Genomic DNA, 19,809 nt, shown 5'->3' with positions numbered 1-19,809 from the left:
CGAAGGAAGCTATTTTTATGAGTTAGATAACAGAAACACTAAAATTGGGGCTGGGAGCGATGCACTCACAGTTTATGATGACATCTAGCCCTTGCTTTAATGCTGAATGCTTTCATTGTACGTCAACTATGCTGACGTGCCCCTGCGCAAGGGATCATTTGCAGATGCTTAATGGCCAAAACTGACACGCAGTTGTTTTTCTAGGCGGCTACAAAGTGTAAATGTAAGGGATTCTGTGATTGTGAAGCAGGATATTCTTTAAAAAATGTTGTGAAACTTCAACTGGGTAAATAAATACTGCTAATAAAAATATACAATACAAGCCTTATTTGAATAAAACAAGCTTCGCTCAGCAGATATTTGAATAGTAAGAGAGAGTGCAGAACACAGCAGAGCACTTCCTGCTCTGTGTGAGAACTTGTACTTACTAGAACAGGACGTGGTTAGCTTCGTGTCTCTCGTACCTGGCCGAGGTACACATCGACCTGAGACAGAGAGAGAGAGACAGAGAGAGAGAGAGAGAGAGAGAGAGAGAGAGAGAGAGAGAGAGAGAGAGAGAGAGAGAGAGAGAGAGAGAGAGAGATGATGACTTTTTCTCTCCAAAAATATCCTGAACAGATTTCTCTGACAATCCATCACATATCCATCCTAAACTTTTTCCTCAAAAAAGTGCCAGGCTCTCCCATTTTAGACTCCGCCATTGCTGTCTGTCAGCTCACAGTGTTAAGGTGACCCGCTGCTCGATTTCTGGCTGCAGTCCAACATACATTTCACTTTCTTTGGTCTGAGTTGTGGAAGAGTTTTGCTGTGTCTTTGGTCCACTGAACCAAATCACAAGATAACAAGTTTGTAAACACAAGTCAAATGGACTCACAAGTCCTGTTTCTTGCTAAGTGGAAAAAGACTTGGTCGCTTTTATCATTCATTTACCAAGCATGAGAAACTTGTATGATGTCTATATCCGTCTCTGTGCGTCACTAAAATCCTCCACTGTGGCTTTATTTCTTGTAAACGCTTCACATTATAATCTCACCCCATTCTTTGTTAGTTAGAGGGCTCTGACCTGCATTCTAATGTGAACACTCCTGTTCAGATGGCATTGTTGTCTCCTGCTCAACTGAACCAAATGAGCAAAGCAAACATTCCAGACTTACGGCAGAACATCTCAAATATGCTTGGTATGAACGTGCAAACGTGTGAAAGGCACCTGAGCATCCTTTGAATGATAAATACAAAGCGGAAAACCAGCTTGGGGCAACTGGCATTTGCAAAAAATTCAAAGCACATTTAAACCTGTTAGCGTAGGGTGCGCCACATATAACAACTCATGCAGAAAGTGGGCCTAAAGGCTAGTCTACGATAATTTTGGTAAACTGATACTGTGATTGACACCTTGTTTAACATCGGAAAATCAAAACTCAGAGTTAAAAAAAAATACAATGTCAGAGTAACACTGAATTTGTTTTTCTTTTCTTAAGTGAAATGAAAATTACTCACCTTAGCTGATGTTCCCGAAGGTGAGAAAGGACATCCATGTGGTAAAGGTGGCAGTAGATGGTGTGCAAGTCCTGCAAGACAGAGACAATGAAATCAGTGTTAGTGAACATGTCACACTCCGCCAAGAAAATACCACGTAAGAGAAACCATTAAATGGTCTCACATCTGCACATATACACACACACAAAGGGAAAAACTTCCCTAGGACATGCTGTGCACACATGCTGCCATAATCTGTGCTACCACTTGTGGGAAGCCATTTCAGAATCAACGTTTACTGTCTTTTTTAAACAATATACATTTACACACACTGCTGCAAAATCTGCAAACCGCTGGGAGTGTGTGTGAGTATTTAAAAAGTGAAAGCTTTTAAAAGATTAGCTCATTGTTTAGAGTGTGTGGAATGTCTCAGCACCATGTAAATCACATCTAGCGCCGCACTTTGACAGAAGCCACTTGGACCATGCCACACACTGCCTATCAAATTGACACCCTCAAAGCAGACAGGCAGGCATACCACTTATGTACGTGCGTGACAGCAGTGAGACAAGCACAGATTATATCCACCCACGGCCTTAAAATAGTACCCTATCAGGGCCAGCTGTCAAAACATTAAGAGGCTGACAGAGTGTACGTGAAGCGAGCAGCTTCATGTAAGCATCTGTAGGATCAAACAAACACAGCGGCTATTGAGGCCACAGGGCAACTACTTTTAACAGGTGGACTGCATGGCTGACTGGTTATGTACACACACATGCTCTCACACAGACACACAGATGGACACAAGCCAATGTATTACAGAAATGAACCCATAACTTATTTCCTTTTGGAAAGCTTCTGTACTTTCTATTCCAGTATAACTGACACTATACAGTATACACAGAATATTTTAAGAGACGAGTTTATAGTAAATCAACAGGTTAAAGGAACAGTTCAACATTTGTTGCTAAAAGTTAGATGAAAGGATTAATGGCACCCTACGTACGGTAAATGTAAAGCCAGCAGATGGCTAACTTAGATTAGCACAAAGACTGGAAACGGGCAAACAGGGGGAAGCAGCTAGTCCGACTTTGTCCAAAGTGAATAAAATCTGCCTACCATCACCTCTAAAGCTCTCTGATTAACAATTTGTAACTTGTTTGTTTGTAGAAAAACTGAAGTGCAAATACAATGAGCGACCATTTTTATGGGGAGTTACGTGTCAAACTATTTCTTAGTTAGGACAAGTGACTCCTTGTCTCCGCTGGTTTCCTAGAGTGTTCGCCCCATGAAGGCCGAGTCCGTAGCAGCAACCCTTCAAACTTCAGCTATACTGCCAAATAAAAGCAAAAAAAGCAAATAGGTCTAGTAATGACGAACTTTTCCTTTAAAGCACAGCCCATCTACTATAAGTTTGAACCCGAATCACTGATATGTCTACGTCTCTTTCTCCTTTCATCTCGTTTTCTGTGAATTTGTAGCTGCCAATGAAGAGATCCATCACCATCCATTTGTACATTTCCAGTACTTCTTGGGGAACTGAACTGCTAAAAGTATTCAACTGAGCCAAATGAGGACATTTAAACAAGTATTTCACTGATGCAAAGATAAAACTGAGCCGTCTATGCAGTATAAAGATGTAAATACGTTTGAAATTTGTGCTACATGACCAGAGAAAACCAAGAAAAAGGTCTGTAGCATTTGCTTCTGCTCAGTAGGTAGAAAACCTACAACTAGCAAAATGCTCTGTGCCTCACGGGACCAATAAACGCTCCTGCTGATTGGTGACAAAATGAGAACTTGGATGTTTTGACACAAGAAACAATACGGCAGCTGGCTGTTAACAAATTACCTCAAATCACAGTTAAACGGTGAGCTAAAATATGTGTCTGAAAAAATCTGAGGTGAGAAACAGTCAACACAGTAACAGTGCCTTTGTTTCCATGGTGGTGGACATAAAAAAATGCGGAAGCATAATCTGTAGTTTGAGCAACAGCAGTGAAAGCCTCTGGATGATGTGTTTCGAGCTCAAAGATAAGCAGGGAGATCTGGGTCCTGGCAAGATGAAGGGAAGTCTACCATAGTTCATTTACACATGCTACCCACACTGTTGATACAAACTGGTTGAAAATCCCTTTAAACAATAAAATTCAAGTGTCCACCAGCCAACCAGGAGCTGCACTTTCAACTTCAGATGGTTGAAACAAGAAAAAATTGTTTTCCCCTACAGTCATCCCTCTTCAAGATGAAGCCAAAAGCGCAGCTGCAGTTTAGCAAAAACACACAAAAAATGGGACAGCTACAATACACTAATCTGAACTAATAAATCAGAAAATCCCTGGGGGACAAATTCATATTTGCAGTGTGTTGCCTTTGTTGGAACACCGTCTCTCACTACTGGTTTTGTTTACATGGTGCTTAAGTAGATTGAGGATTTGTTTTCCAGTGTGAAATGTATCGTCAAGCATTTCACACAAATGCTGAACGTTTATGTGTACTGAGGGTGTGGAACTTGAAGTCACGCCACTCAAAGATACATGCAAATATACAGACATTTTATAAAGTATGAAGTGATGGATTGTATGTTTTAACAGGTAGCAGCAGATAGGTTTTCTCTTATGAATGTTACAAAGCCCTTAAGCCATTTTAATGCCATTTTGATAGGGTTGTACCAGACTCCACAAATCTTATTAGTGATATTATAACAGACATTACAGATTGGTGGATGAATTAAGACATTAATTAGAAAATAAATAAATGAAACAGAGAAACTGTTGCAGGGTATTGCAGCAGTATTATAGCAATATAACATAATACAGAGGAAGAAAGAGAGAGACCCCAAAAGAGAAAAGGGCATGCTTTCTTCAAGCATATAGTTTCAGATGTGTGTGTGTGCACGCGTGTGAACATGGCATGTGTGCACTAGTAAACTGTGTCAAGCAGTGGGAGTCAGCGGAAGCAGAGCTGAACACTGGAGACTGGGGAGCCTTTAATGCAATGGACCAGCACACCTCTGATGTGTTGTTGGCTCTGTCTGACACCGGAAGGAGAGGTTCAGGGGAGGAGAAGGAGGAGAGGGAAATAAGGAGACGAGGGAGTGAAGAGAGACAGCAAGCAGTCGGACAAAGAAACACACCAAGGGAGAAAGACAGAAACAAGAGAGGGAGAGGAGGAATAAACATCAGATGTGAAGATATAGGTGAATACTAGTCTGCCAGGTTTGGTCCATGAACATTCTACAACACTGCTCTGCTACCTGCGGGCTATCTTGTCACCAGTAATGTCACAGAGAAAATTAACAGACTTATTTATGGTGCTGGCTTCTCCTTGTGCTCGCTATGCGAATGTATAGGTGTCAGACAGGTTAGAAAGTCCCCTAGTTTGTTATGCACACTTTGCACAATTTCTGGAAATCCCAGGTAGAACTGGTCGAAAGAAAGTAAATCGCCAACTATTTTGATATTCAGTGAAGTGTTTCAGTCATTTTTCAAGCAAATATATCAGACATTTTCTGGTTCCAGCTTCTTAAATGTGATAATTTGCATCTTTTCTTTGTCATTTATGATAGTAAATGAAGAGTATGGGTTTGGGGCTGTTGGATGGACAAATGAAAGAATTTAAAATTATCATTTTGGACTACTGGAACTTGTGATTGCATTTTTGACATTTTATAGCCCTAACAACTAATCAATTAATTGTAAAAGTAATCAGCAAATTAATAAATAATGTAAATGATCATTAGTTTCGGCACTAATCCCAGGCTACCATATGTTTTATTCCATTCATGTGATATTCCTAACTTTGTTTCTACACTAATTATTAATTAAGAAATGTCCAATCCACATCCTAATGTTGCTACTGGAATACTTCTTTCATGAATGAAGCGGTACTCAAGTTGTAGGTGCCACAGCATCTATGTTTGACTCAGAAACGGCGAGCCCTGCGAACCCTGCCTCTAAAGTTCCTTAACATTTGGAAAGTATGCAGAAGGGACTGTTTAAGACCCTGGAGCGGCATTTAGTCTTGGGTTCCTTCAGTCTGAACTAATTTCTAGGTTCCTCAAAAGGTTCTTGGTCCACTGGTAAACTTCCTAGGATGGAAATGTCTGATTGGACTCCCTGGAATGTGAGAAGTGATAAATAAAAAACAGGTATGCTATTCTTTTCACCATGGTTTCTGGATGGTTTTAGCACACTGGTTCTTGATTCTTTGATCCTATTTACGCTTAGATATATCTGTTAAGTGATATTTAGAGGAACTGCCTTCGTTCCCTTTAAGAGGAAAGAGCAGCATGCACTGGAAACTGAGCGCTCCGTTAGAGCCATTTAAATAAGAGGTAGGCTAAACACTGACAGACAGAGAGCTTGACCTGGCCAGCTGCTTAACAGAGAGAGTTGTAACCTCCATTTACTGATCCCGAGGCATAAACAGTGAGTGGGGAGCAGCCATGGAAAAACCCAATTCACAGTGGTGTGGAAGTGGAGCTGTATTGACTTCAACTCACAGTTAACTGGGTTAGTGAGCACAACAAACTGCTGCAGTAAGCACTCCTGTCATGTTGCTGAGCGTGCATGTGTGCATGTGTGCATGTACAGTAAGTGTGTGGATGTCAGGACGTATGGGCCTGAGGCGACTGGCTAACATGGGGGCTCAGAGTAGATGAGACAACCCAATACCAGCCTCACCCCTGGTTGTTGGCGTGTTCCTGGGTTCACGTTATTTTAATCAGTAACAACATACAACGTGGCCATGACACATCTATCTTGACTTTACAAATACCTTGGTAAGTTTAAAGACAGACAGACAGAGAGTTACACAGCTACACATGCAACTATATTATACTATTCCTTAAAGTGTGCTCAAAAATGTGTCTTAGTTATTGTGTATTTACTTGGATGTTTTAACGTCACTGTGCAAAATAATGTACGTATGTGCATAATTTGACACTAGAAGGCTTTTTAAACATTCATCTTCAGAAGGCAAAGAGTTTCTTTGTGCAGACCTTAAAGCTCCGTTGAGGATATCTTATGTGCAAGCAGGATTTTGTGACATCACAATTAGTTTGGAGGTCCAATATGCAATTTAAGTGTGCTGTAAGAACTTGAAACCTCAAGTGCATATACACTGACTAATGGACTTTTTTGTGAAGCAGGACACATCTTGGTCCAGTGGTCAAACTTTAGAAATGAAAAGCATTTGCATATTCATAGATTCAGATTTTTTCAATAAGGGAAAATTAAATTAAATGTGATTTTAAGTATTTTTACCGAGGTAAGCTAACTTTTTTTTTTATAAAAATGTGTCTTTTATCAGTGCTTCTATATGGGCTATTAGCTCAAAATGCCATTATGGATTAGTCTATTGATTATTATGTCACTTTTTTAGTTTGTAAAATTTCAGAAAAAAGGTAAAATTAGTTGAAAATGTTTTCCCTGATTATACGGTGACTCCACAGTATAATTTTTCTCACCAAAACTTCGAAGCCCAGAAATATAAAGCAGCTAATCCTCATGTTTGAAACAGCAAGCGTTTGCTAAAATCAAGATTGGTAACTTATCACAACTGCAGCCAATCAATTTGCTGTCGTTTAACTAAAAAGAAACAGAAAACAATGGTAACAAGAAGTCTTGAAATACCCCACAGATAGCTCAACCTGCACAGCGACACCTCATATAGCAAACATACGGATTTATTTTACTGCATGACTCTTAAACAACACACAGTGCTTCTACTACTACACACACTCATGAATCCAGCTGTCCCCGTTTCACGTATTGATTAGTGTAAAGCAGGTCATCAATAGGCCCAGACGGGCAGATAGCAGGATGTCCGAGGAGGGGATCTCTGTTTAGTTGTTTCAGTCGGTGGTGTCCCAGAGAGAGGATGGTAATGTGATCACTGCACCGCCCACGTCAATCTCTCTCTCTCTCTGTGCCCTCAATACATATATACACTGCTTGGACTTGAGCTGAGGGTGTGGTGGCTGCGGTCTGGGAAACGATTCCCATACTTTAATGTAGTAGTGTCAATCCACATATCTATTTTACAGTGGTGCCTCCAGTCCCAACCCACATGGAAAACCTAACCGCAGTGTAATAATTTTGGACCAAGTCACTCTCTTTTTTTTGTTAAATATGCAGGATTCAGGTTTAGATGTTGGACTTGACGGACAGTAGTTCCTCTTTTTTATGTTGCATTAATTGCCACTGCAGCATTTCAAACAAGGTTTACTTTGTCTTAACATGCAAACACACTAGTGGACATTTCCTGAGTCTACTATAAAGAGGGCCAAATCTTTTACACGTCCAAGACAACAGTTCTCAATCTCAAGAAGATCTAGGTTTACTTGTGCAGCTATCAAAGCCATGTCCTTCATTAGCTGCCATTAGCTTCAAGCCCACGTGTCATGCATTGCTGTGTCATTGTCCTCCCCTTTCTCTGGAATCCTGAGTGACCTCTGACCTTTGGCCTCTCCTCCCTGAAGGCTCATGTGGTGGCCTGATGACCTCATTTGTGACTAGGACGTCAAAGCCTCAGGAGAGACATCCATTGACTCATCACCAGATGAAGCCGTAGCATTTTATTTCAACCCGCCTGATATGGCCAAAATCAAACATCGGGAAAGAGGATAATGAGATACACTAAGAGTCTTTCCATTCTTAAAATATAGCTTTGTTATTTTGGAGAAGGTTTGATCGCACTACACAATACTACTATTGTGATAATACTGCAAATGACACGGGTGAGTCAGAGTATCAGAACAAAGACACACGGTTACTTTTGTTGCAGCAGTTCTCAGATTTTCATGTTTTATTTAAAGTTACACATGGCTCCGCAGCACGAGTTTTACAACTGCGTGGTTGTCATTCAAGAGACAGAGGCTGTTTCTCCAGGTTACTAAAAAGTCGACTCTTTGAAGATGCAACCAGCTGCGGAAATATCTAAAAATCTACTCTAATCAGATCCTCAGAAGCATAGCTGTCAAACTAAAAATAAGACAAATGGAGCTGATCAGTGATACTCTGAGCCTGCTGTGCTTGTCCTGGTGTGTGTGTGCTGACAAACAGTGTATGTGTGACTCAGGTATAGATACGGTGCTGCTGCCACCTCCTGGCAGAAACATCACTCTCAGCACTAAAATGAGATTTGGTCTAATAGATACTGTATGTCTACCTGCTGACACATTTAACTAATTTAAGTATGCTTAGGGCAGCAGCCATCCAGTACACATAAAAAAATACTGTTATAATAAAAATACATTACTTGAAATGTTTGCGGCCATGTACAGTACATTACTGCAGCAAAAAAGTGATGTGAAACCAGTTTGCTGCCCGCGTTAGAGCTGTCATGCGACCCAACCACAGACCATTAATCTTAATTTGGTGAAGCTATTCTGTCTGCATTTGTACAGTAACAGTAGATGTGTATGTGTTTGTTTCTAGCACCTCTGACCCTGACAGGATGCTGACATTTTGTCATGGGGCCACAAAAGTATGCATGTTACTCATACATAAACAAGCTGTGGCAGCACAGAACTGGGAGCAGTTGCACAAAAGCAAGCTGTTACAGTACATAGCTTGTCGTCCCACCCACCACATTTCTCCCTTTCCCATCAAGGGGCGGCCTACTAACACAGAATTCATGATATGTTGAGGCACTCCTACATGAGTAACAAGAAACGCGCCACTGTTGTGCAATTCCAACTCTGGGGGCTCTTTTTTTAATTCCTAACCTGTAATTTGAGTGTTTCATCATGTATCAGGTAAGTTTAATGTCCCTTAGGCCAGTAAAATCATCTAAAACCCTTAATGGAAAAGCATGGATGCCAATTTTTATACACACTGTTAAGAGCATAGTTTCTTTCATTTGCTGGTTTCAAGTTACATGCCATACATATTGGGTCACAGCCCTGTGGTGGCGAGAAAAGCATTCAAAACTTGTCGCAAAGTTTAAATTTCCTCCACTGAATCTTTGTGAAATATTGACATTTCAGGAGGAACCAGGTCCGTCTGCAGCTGAGTCTGCCTTTGTACAGGGTTCAATCACCCCTCGGCCCACTCCCGCCTCCACCAGAACGTACAGTATGCCAGTCGGATCTGTCACCGACACAGAGAGGATATTGTGGACAGACGACACAACACGTCCATTCAAGGCAGCAGAACAAACAGCTTGGCTAACATCCTGCCTGCACAGCCAGCCTTTTAACATTTACATTACATAGACTACTGACTTCCCAAGCCATAGTGTCAACATTGTGCTGGGCTACAGCATAACACGGCTAAAAGCCAGGAACCAAAATGCTTAAGTGTACGGTATAATCAAAACGCACATGTTTTAATACTTAGAAAAGTCTTTAAAAACATTCTATCTTGTGATTTATGAGCCACAAAACAGTTTGTCAGAATACAAGGATTTAAAGTTGCTAAGAGAAATCCATTAGTAAATATTTTTAAACCACAAAAAGGTGATTATATCCTCTCAATATAGCTATTATTTGGTATTAGGCCTTTTTAAAAAATAGGTTGAAAGTTTGAGTTGGAATAAAGCTCTAAAAATTGCACATAAGTGCACAACTAGGAAGGCACAGTAAATCACCTAATGGTGGATCAAATGGGATAAATATTAGAGCAATAAAGACATGTACAACAGCCATTTAGCTTGAACATGTTTAAATATTTTGACATGGTCTGTATACAAAAACCACACAGCCCTGCATGTTTGAAACAAGAAATGTGACATCGAGTGTCTCTGTGGGATACCACTGAAGTTACTGCATCATAAAACTTTCCAATACTCAGGCTGTATACCATAGAAACAGGTCGACTCTATAAACTGCGTCATCATACTGTCAGCCACATACTGTACTGTGGTACACATCTTCACAGTGGAGATGCTCTGTTCGAGACACAGTAATGGACTGCAAATAGGCCTGAACAGAAATGTCAGCCTGTCAGAGGTTGCATGAGATGGGGATTCAGGACGAGTGCTCAGTCTCTACTGTACCATAAACCTAAGTGAGCTGGTGAGTCGGTGGAATTAGATGGAGAATGAGTTTAAGCTATCTGTGCTTGTCATTTAAAAGGAAAGTCGTGACAAGCAGTTGAAGGGCCTGAACTCTACTAGTTCAACAAAGTAATGCTTTATGCAATGTCTTCTCTGTTCCCCCACCTATTAGGCTAGACACACTTGTCAGCAGTGTGTGGAGACACAGGCTGTCCATGTAAACACAGTAAGTAAAGAACATATTACATAACAGAAACATCCTACTCAGCAATACACTCAACAACACCAGGTTTGGAACACCTGCTTTTGTTTAAATTACTTTGATTTCAGAAAATTCCTGAAATTTATATAAGACTCTGCTTACGCTTGATTTTATAACGAATCTCTATAATCCGAACAAGAGTGGACAGCTGAGAGACATCGCCGTTCACATCTGTGTCTATCATGCATCTCCTAGGTGTCCATCTGACCACTTGTGTTCAGGTTTTGCTGTTGCCCACATCACTTCCGCTAAAAGATCCAAGGGCCCCCGCGCACAATTCTTGTGTCAGTCTTTCACCAGACTAGCATCAGATTCGTTTTGCAAGGGCTAGCTAAGAAAACAAAAACATTTAATACATGTGAGCTATTCCAAACTGAGATTACACATGTGGTTTCACTTGCACTTCAACCACGTACATAAGTGCTCCTCTCCATTCTTTCAACTGTTGGATGTATGAAGAGAACTGGATACAGCGTTTAAGGTGGGGCCCTCTTCATTGCTATGAAAGCTGCTCAGCGGCAAACACGGTAAAAAAGTTTCGGGTATAAAATTACCTGGATCTTCTGCAGTATGAAGCCCATGGAGCAAGTACACCAGAGACTTCGGGCCGGCTGAGCTGGCTAACTTGCGGTTTAGCTCTCTGCTAACTTGAATCGGGTGCCTCATCTGGTTTTTGAAATGTTATCGGACTTAATGGATCAAATTCTGATCGCAGAATGAGTCACTTTGTGGGTGTTGTGACATAAAAAAAATTAATCTCTTTCACAATGTAAGTCTATGGGAAACAGTATTTTTGGGCACCATGGCATCACGTGACGGACCTAGAAGTTGTAATTCCACTGTTGGTCCACTGTCAAATTGGCCTCAAAGCCTGTGCTGTTTCTAGGGTTCTGGTCCTGCATTGATTTTGCTGTTGCTCCTTGTTGGAAACGCATCAGGACACATCAGTTACACTACAAAAGATATGTGGTCAAACGTGTCCTAGACCACCTTGACAAGTGGTTTTAGTGATCAGATCACGGTGCATCTTGGTGGTCGTCTACACTTGACTTAGCGCTGGCCACTTATGATATGATCGCCCAAGATGCATTTTGAAACCAAGCGTAAACAGGGTCTACACAGCAGCATTACATATATACTATGAAGGATTTTCCTGTAAAATAAATTATAGACTTGTACAGAAAAGTAATCCCTCTAAATCCTCACTGATGACCCGCTGGCATGCAGCGTACTTTTCTGCAGGTATCTGCCTGTATTTTATTTTCTGTGCTCTGTATGTTTATGGGTATGTACCCTCAGAGCTCTCAGGTGGGGTCAGGGCTTTATAAAAAAGTAGCAACCAGGTGCCAGACTGTAGGCAGCAGGCATCCAAGAGACACAGCGCCAAAAAAATAAATCTGAAATGCAAATATAGGGAGGCAAAACGCCAAATGAGTAAATCTGAAGTTGGCATTTACTTTAAGTTTCACTGGTTAGTGTGTTAACAAACAGTAACCGACAACCCTGCATATGAAACCTTCACAAAACTGGTTATGTATACTATGTTATGCTGATAATGACAGCTATGAGCAACAAGAGAAAGCTGAATATTTATTCTACTTTATAAAACATCATGTTAATATCAAATAAAATACAGCAGTAGGGAAAATATATATCCCTGGTCATTACTCACAGCTGCACAATCTTCTTAGCAGACAGCCCCAGAGAAAGCTTAACATCAAGCATGATATAACATTTATATTCCTAAAGCCTTAATGGTTTAAACCTACAAGGGCTGACAGGGTCAACCATGATCCCATGGTATCATAACTCCAGACAGGATCATTATCCATACAGCGCATAAGCTCACTGACAATCCCTCGCTCCACTGCGCAGTATGGCCTTATCAGTCAGCATCAGTGTGAGGTTTCAAGTACACTTGCAGCACTTAAATCTTAAATCCCCCCCCCTCTTTTTTGCTCACAGATCAGCCTCTTTTCTACTCAACAAAGAAATTATTTTCAGGAGCAAACCCAGGTTGAAGAGAGGGGCTTGAAACAGCTCACTCCCACAGACCTTTTTCAAACTCTCACCACAATGTGATCCTGCAGAATTAAACACACATGAGTCTGATCATTCCGCAAATCATTTAAAGCGCGGGGTGACAGTAGCCAATGTCTGCTAAGGGAAAACGCTGAAAACAAATACAGTGCAAGTCCTGGATCCTGAGAGTTTCCGCGCTGAAAACTAAAGAGGTGGGTTCATAAAAAGCCCAGTGACGACAGTCGTGGTGCTGGTGGTGGAGCGGGTTATGGAAACAGCGGGAAGGAGGGGAGGGAGAGGAGAGGGAACTTGGCTTGTACTCGACTCAGACGAACTGAATGACTACAGTTACAGTACATGCTTTCAACACAACAGCAAAACATGTGGAGTTGAAGGAAATAACAACCCAAAACAGCTAAACAGAAGCTGAATAGCCAAAAATAAACATGAATAGAGGGTATGAACACTTTCTCCTCAGAAGATGGTTAGTTAGAAATAAGCCTTTCAGATGAATCACTATTTCCCTCCCGGGAGGAATGCCAACGGTGCAGCATGGCAAATTTTCACCACTTTTTTTTTTTTTTTTTTTTCACACACACACACACACGCACACACACACACTGTCACTTTTCAAATGCTGTACTATAATCTCTGCCTCTGTATTGGGAAGGTCTGCTCCTCCTTTACTCCTACAAGAGAAGAGGGTGAGGAGTGAGTCTGGCCCGGAGAGCACCACACCAGCTGCCTTCCCTCCACCAGCCAAACCAAACAGCCACACACATACGCACAAAAACACTGCCACACAGAGATGGAAAATCTGACCCTTTATGTAATCTTAGCTGCAGTTTTTTGCTGAAATGAATGAAGTAGACATAAGTAGATTTTTCTTTCCTGTCTGCAATGAACTTTCTGTGGCATCGGGGACGAGTGTAAATTCTCATTTTAAAAGGTCCAGAGTGAAGGATTTAGGGGGATATGTTGGCAGAAATGGAATATAATATATTAGGTATGTTTTCTTTAGTGTATAATCACCTGAAAATAAGATTCGTTGTGTTTTTATGACCTTAGAATGAGCCGTTTATATCTACATAAGAAGCGGGTCCTCATTTATGGAGACTGCCATGTTGCATTGCCATGCTTCTACAGTAGCCCAGAACGGACAAACCAAACACTGGCTCTAAAGAGGGACATTTGAGTTTTTGTGTCAGCCATCATAGTTAGCAGCCCCTCTGTGATGAGCCGTGTTGGAAAAACACAAATTATTTAATGTAAATCTGCTTTATTCAGTGTTTTTACCGGTTTAAATCACCGGGTCTGTTTGTTTTGGAGAGAAAGAGACCTCTGTGGAAAATTCAGCTCCCGTTAAAAACCTACTGAGCATCTGGATCTTAAGTTATCAGAGAAAAAAGTGAGCACACATAAGCAGGAGCTAGGCTAGCGACAAGCCGAACAACATCAGAGCAACGTGAAACTGCTTTATTGAGTGTTTTTTTTAGTGTTTAAATCACGGGGTCGGTTACTTTTGGAGTAGTCTCGCTGGGCCGACTCTCACTTTGAGATTGGAGGAAAAAACGCCCCGGCTGCTTGTATTTCTTTCAACCAATCACAATCGTTCTGGGCGGTGCCACAGCAACAGTGCGCTTGCAAAAATATTGCCGGGGGGAAACAGGTTTTGGTGTAACACACCCACAAAAATATCGCCTACAGGACGCGAACCATGGCAGAAAAACGTCTACATCCCCGCAAGATCAAACACCGCCAAAGTTAGTAAAGGATGTGTTGAAAACGGTTGAAAACTGCTACACAACCGGAGGAGGTAGGGCGGGACTTCAGCGGGTGGCTCGTTCCACACAATGAGAGGTTGATCTATGCAGCGAACTTCCGCCCACTCAGACTACTTTTGGAGAGGAAAAGAACTCTAGATAATTTTGCTCCCATTTAAAACCTCTTAGAGGGGATTCTCACCTGTAGAAATCAATTGCTAGATTGAAATAAATATTACTACGTGAAAAGATCACAGTGATGAAGCCCACCATCAGTATCAACCTTTGACACACAGGGAAATTATATTTCATGTTTTTATGACTGTCTGTTATGTTCCATAAATATACAAAATGCTACCACTCATGCTTTGAAGTTGTGGGAATTTTAAGGATTCATCTGTGCTAATTACACTGCACTCTGCCCAAACTGGCTGTTGGGTTTCACAAATTTCAAAGACATCTTAAACACCCTTAAAAATAATTCACCACGTGTTTTCCACTCCCTCCTGCTCCCTCTCATTACCAGCTCATCTATCATTTCCCTTGTTTGACAAGAGTACAGTCTGCACCTTTGTTACATGCTCTCATTTACTCAGCCATTAGCATCACTCTATAGTTAATCTTAATTATTCAAGCTATACGTTTGGAGGGTTGGACACTAAGAGCTACTTAGCTTTTCATCAGCTGCCGTTTTAAACTCATTTGTCTTTCATGCTTCTGCCTCTCTAACTTCTTCCCCATTATCCCTCCCCCACTCTCTATGCTGGCTTCAGCAGTGGAGGACACACAGGCCAGAGGGGTTTATGTCTTTCCGGAGCTGCAGTTTTTAGAGACTGGACACCCAGAACTGAGCTGAACTCACACACTGTAGGTTTCAGCCAGACAGAGCTCAGCTGACAGGCAAAGTTTGAGGGTGGGCTGCTAAGTTTAGGCCAGCACACAAACAGAAATGTGCAAACACAAAAATGAAGAAGCATGTAAATGAATACTGCACTTCTGGTTCTCCACAGGAGTTTAAAGCAGTCGATGCATGCAGCCACTTGGCCTCCGCATAGCTGTCGTCTACATGGCTTTATAGCCACAGGCGGGCTGTCAGCGAGCCAAGATATGGAACAGATAGCTGATCTCTTTCACCAATCTGTTCAGACAGGCAGCTCTGCTCCACTTCTCACACTCTCACTGCAGCATTAATCAAAAACAGAAGCGAGCAGCATACTGTAGCTGCGTGCTTTCAGACTATTTTCAGAGTTTGCATAGGAGGCTGTGTGAGACTGCAAAGGCAAAAAGCACCAAGTGTCTTACAGCTGGCCTTGCTAGTTTTAGCTAGCCGACGGGACTTGAGGAATTAATTCAGCTTTTGTTTGGTTTAATGCAAGCCTCAGATGTTTCTAGGGCCCCCGGGGTTATGTACAAAGCAGGTGAACCTGGAATGCATAGTTTCTCTCTACAAACATCAGCGAAATTTAACCACTACAAACACTTAAGAAATGGGCCTCATGTGTATGCTTCATTATTCTTGGTCAGATGAAAAAAAAGCCATCATCCCTTAAAGGTTTCCTATAAATGGAGGGATAGGCCTAAAAGCCACCATTTGTGAAGGGGGTGGGGGAGGCACGGGGGCTGACGAGGGATTTAGTGCAGCTTGTAAGGGTTAAGCCATAGACTTGAAACTGTATATTCAGTAGAGATGCTAAAATGAAATATGCATTTTTTAATAGATGCAGGACAAAAGGTGACAATATGCTTAAAGACAGGTTTTTAAACTTGTAAAAACAAGTATAAGCTTAAAAATACACACTTAAAAAAGACCAAACTCGTCATGAATACAGGCATTTAGATGACAATCTTATCCAAATCCAGTTGTTCTGGTTGTTTCCCCCGGACAATAAAATAGCTCTGTGCATAACCATGGGGGCATGTGCCAACATTCCCATATAGTTTGAATACGTTTGCATGGAAAATATCATGGTGTGTCACATTGAATCAAAACATCGGAAGCCAACACACCATGTTATCACAAAACTTACAGAGCCAAACCTCCTGTGACCTTACACTGACACAGACAAATCCCTGTGAGTGAATAGCTTCTTATCTGTGTAGACATAACCAAATGTAATTTCCAGTTAACTGTGGACTGACGGGACGGAGGACTATTTGACTGAGCTCACCGACTGCAGATCGGGCCACAGAGGCTGGCGAAAAAAACATTTCTCTCACTTACTCAGCTCTGGGTACTTAAAAACTTTCTCAGCCCTTGGACAAATATAGTTTCTGCCTTGAAAACCAGGCGAATGAAAAAAAAAAGGCTAATGCAGTCCAGACCACCCCAGTAAAAAACAAATCTAACCATGGTGCATCAAGCCTTGGTGCAACCAACACCAAGACAAGACAAAACAAGAATGAATCCAATAGCAATTAAAAGACTGTATATCAAACAAACACTAACAAATGTCAACACACTAGGCTTCTACTTTTGGTCACTGGGAAGAACAACTCAAGGGACTGACGGTTAATCGCCTGCCTCAAGAGCACTAAAGAAGAGTTTACACAAGGGCAGTGTTTCTCTGGCTCTAATTACAGTACAAGATGACACAATTAAATTGTTGGGTTGTGATGTTTGTGTGGGACAAACTTCAGACTCGGGTCAGATTATTTTCAAATGTAACTTAATGGAACTCAAATATGGCAGTACAGCCAGGTCGGGTGTGAAAGGCCAGGGGCACAGACTGGGTACAGGTCTTGGTTTCAGGCCTGTGCAGAACTCTAGTAAGAGATCAGGTAGGGAAAGAAAGGAAGTGACCTCCAGCTCACCTGGCAGAGCCCTCTGTTGACAAATGTTCCTAGCTTTAAGGATATTTAAAGGCAAATTAGAGCCCGTTTAGACCTGGTAGTAACGTAATTCGGAGATCCGAATACAAGCGGAAGACACATCACTGTTCACACCTGTGTCTATCATGTGTCTCCAGCCGACCCCTTGAGATTTCGTTACTGCCCCACCCAAGGTTGTTTCGCCCACACTTTGGCTTGCTGCTCTTTAGCATGGTTGTTAGTCACGTTTGCGGTTGTGTCAGTACAGCTGGAAATATCGCTGTCAGCAGAATTCAACACGTCTCCCTCCATAGGGCAAATGATGGATGGTCATGCAACACTTAGTTCAACACGACATAAAATGAGTAGGTTATAGAGCATAAGCACAGTCACCAAAACAACCACCACGTCCTGCACTCATTATCGGGGACGCATGAGGACACATTGTTTATGCTACAAAAAAAAACAAAAAAAACAATCAAATGCATCCCAGACCACCTCTGCAAGTGGTTTGAGTGATCAGATCACAATATGTCTTGATGGTCATTTAGACTTGTATTTAGTGCTGTCCACTTGTGATCAGATCACCCAAAAGCACGTTAATACAAGGTCTAAACAGGCTCTCAGAGATCTAAGCGATGCTTCATACTAGGCAATATGCGATAAGTCGGTTAACTGCACGGTAAATTAAAAGGGAGACTGTAACTTTTCCGGCCGCGATTAATTGCCATATTCATGCGTGTTTGTTTTCCTCCTCTCTCTCCACCAAAGAAACTGGACGACAAGAGCGTTCACTGCCGTGCATCGTCTGGCAGCCAGGTGATTTGGTTCATTAGCGTAATGAACGGAGGGAAAGCTCTTGTCATCGAGTGTCTTTGTCTCTGTGGGGGAGGCGGGGCTATGGGCTACACACACACACACACACACACAGTGCAATCTTTGTGAGGGGGAGACAAGGTGGAGAAAAAAAAAACACAGAGAGTTGAGCGTTAAGAGAAAGACAGGGAACTTGTTCCTAAACCAAATGCCACGGCCCCTGTGTGGGAGTGTTTTGGATTTAAACCAAATGACAGAGGGGAGCCCAGTAATTTGACGAGCCGGTGTGCTGGGTTTGTTCTAAAACCATCTCAACAAAAAGAGCGAATACGACCAACTTAACTGCACACCTGAGAGTGAAAGACTGACAGTCTATTTTTTTTGTATTTATAAAGATCTTTATTTATTTATTTTGTATTTTTACATGTTATTTCGGATATTTAAATTTTTTTGCATTCGTAAATATTATTATTAAAAAAATGTTTATTTCTCTTTAAAAGGGTGCACTTGCATCAATATGCCCTTATTATCATTATGTAAGTTTAAAAATAGTCTAAAAACAGCAAAATTACAACACTAACAAAAATGGTCTTAAAAGCAAAATATTACGCAATATTATCGCTTATCGCAATAATTTCTGACGCAATTAATCACCCAGCAATCTGTTATTGTGTTCATACTATTCTTATGTTCTAGGTCACTGATCTAAAGTCAAGTTTCTTAGAAAATCCTGGTTTAACTTGTCTCAAACATTAGCATGTGATCTGGCGGAGCAGACATAACAGAAAATTATGAGAATGCATATCTGAAGGCAAATGCATAGAAGAATTCACAACAGAAAATCACTTAAGTACACAGCACATTCCATCTGACGCCGCCATGCACAGTCATCACTATTTTTTTCGTGTATGGCAGATACAGTAAGTGATCACTGACATCACCGAAGCCTAACCTCACTTTGACCGTCTCACAGGATATGTGCGTGGAAGTTGTTTCCATATGGAGGGATCAATCTGTCTCCATCTGTTCCTCTGACATGCCTACTTAACTGCTTTGTCTGCTCACAGTTGCTGAGTCAATGGACTTCCTCTCATGGAGCACAGCCCCACTCATCCTTTCCTTGAGTCCTAAATACACTATCAATCAGGCCATTGAGGCTGAACCCTCATCAATGAATGGGACTGGGTGGGCACCTGGAGCTGAAATTGGGAGCAGACACAGTCACTTCCCAGGTCATGACCTCTGCTTGGGTTGTCATGGCATCAGGGAAAGCACATTGAGAGGGAGAGTTTACAACTGACAGCACGAAGGTGGGAATCAGCCTGGATTTTAAAATAGATTGTTTTATTACTGATGCTGAATCAATTCAACGACAAGTGAATGTACAATTTAGATGCTGTTTTTAGTCTTACAAGAAAATCTGCAACCTGTTGCTGCTGCCTCTTTGCAGCAATTTGTCAGAGTTTGAGCACTGGAAATATCCACCATTAAACTATAGAGGCCTCCTGCTAGCTAAGTTTTCCCCTGTGTAGTAAGTTACGTTGCTGGAAGTTGTAAGGATTGTGGCAGCTTGCTATATGGTTAGTACATTGTTTCTGTGTTACACTTATTTAGGAGTTTGCTCACAGCAAACACAGATTGTTTACAGATAGAACAATC

The 19,809-nt window shown here is 41.5% G+C and overlaps 1 protein-coding gene across 1 annotated transcript in view; it reads right to left on the bottom strand.

The window, feature by feature from the left end:
- rapgef6 (Rap guanine nucleotide exchange factor (GEF) 6) overlaps window positions 1-19,809 on the bottom strand; it is a 181,568-nt gene that overhangs the window by 133,821 nt on the left and 27,938 nt on the right. The window contains exons 2-3 of the mRNA XM_078172587.1: window positions 1,498-1,568; window positions 429-485 (exon numbers count right to left, since the gene is read on the bottom strand). Of these exons, the coding sequence (XP_078028713.1) occupies window positions 429-485; window positions 1,498-1,568 (128 nt within the window). The remainder of the gene's footprint in view (window positions 1-428; window positions 486-1,497; window positions 1,569-19,809) is intronic.

This window comes from Epinephelus lanceolatus, chromosome 11 (genome assembly GCF_041903045.1).
Source record: "Epinephelus lanceolatus isolate andai-2023 chromosome 11, ASM4190304v1, whole genome shotgun sequence".
Classification (NCBI taxonomy): domain Eukaryota; kingdom Metazoa; phylum Chordata; class Actinopteri; order Perciformes; family Serranidae; genus Epinephelus; species Epinephelus lanceolatus.
This window is presented reverse-complemented; position numbering and strand designations above follow the sequence as displayed.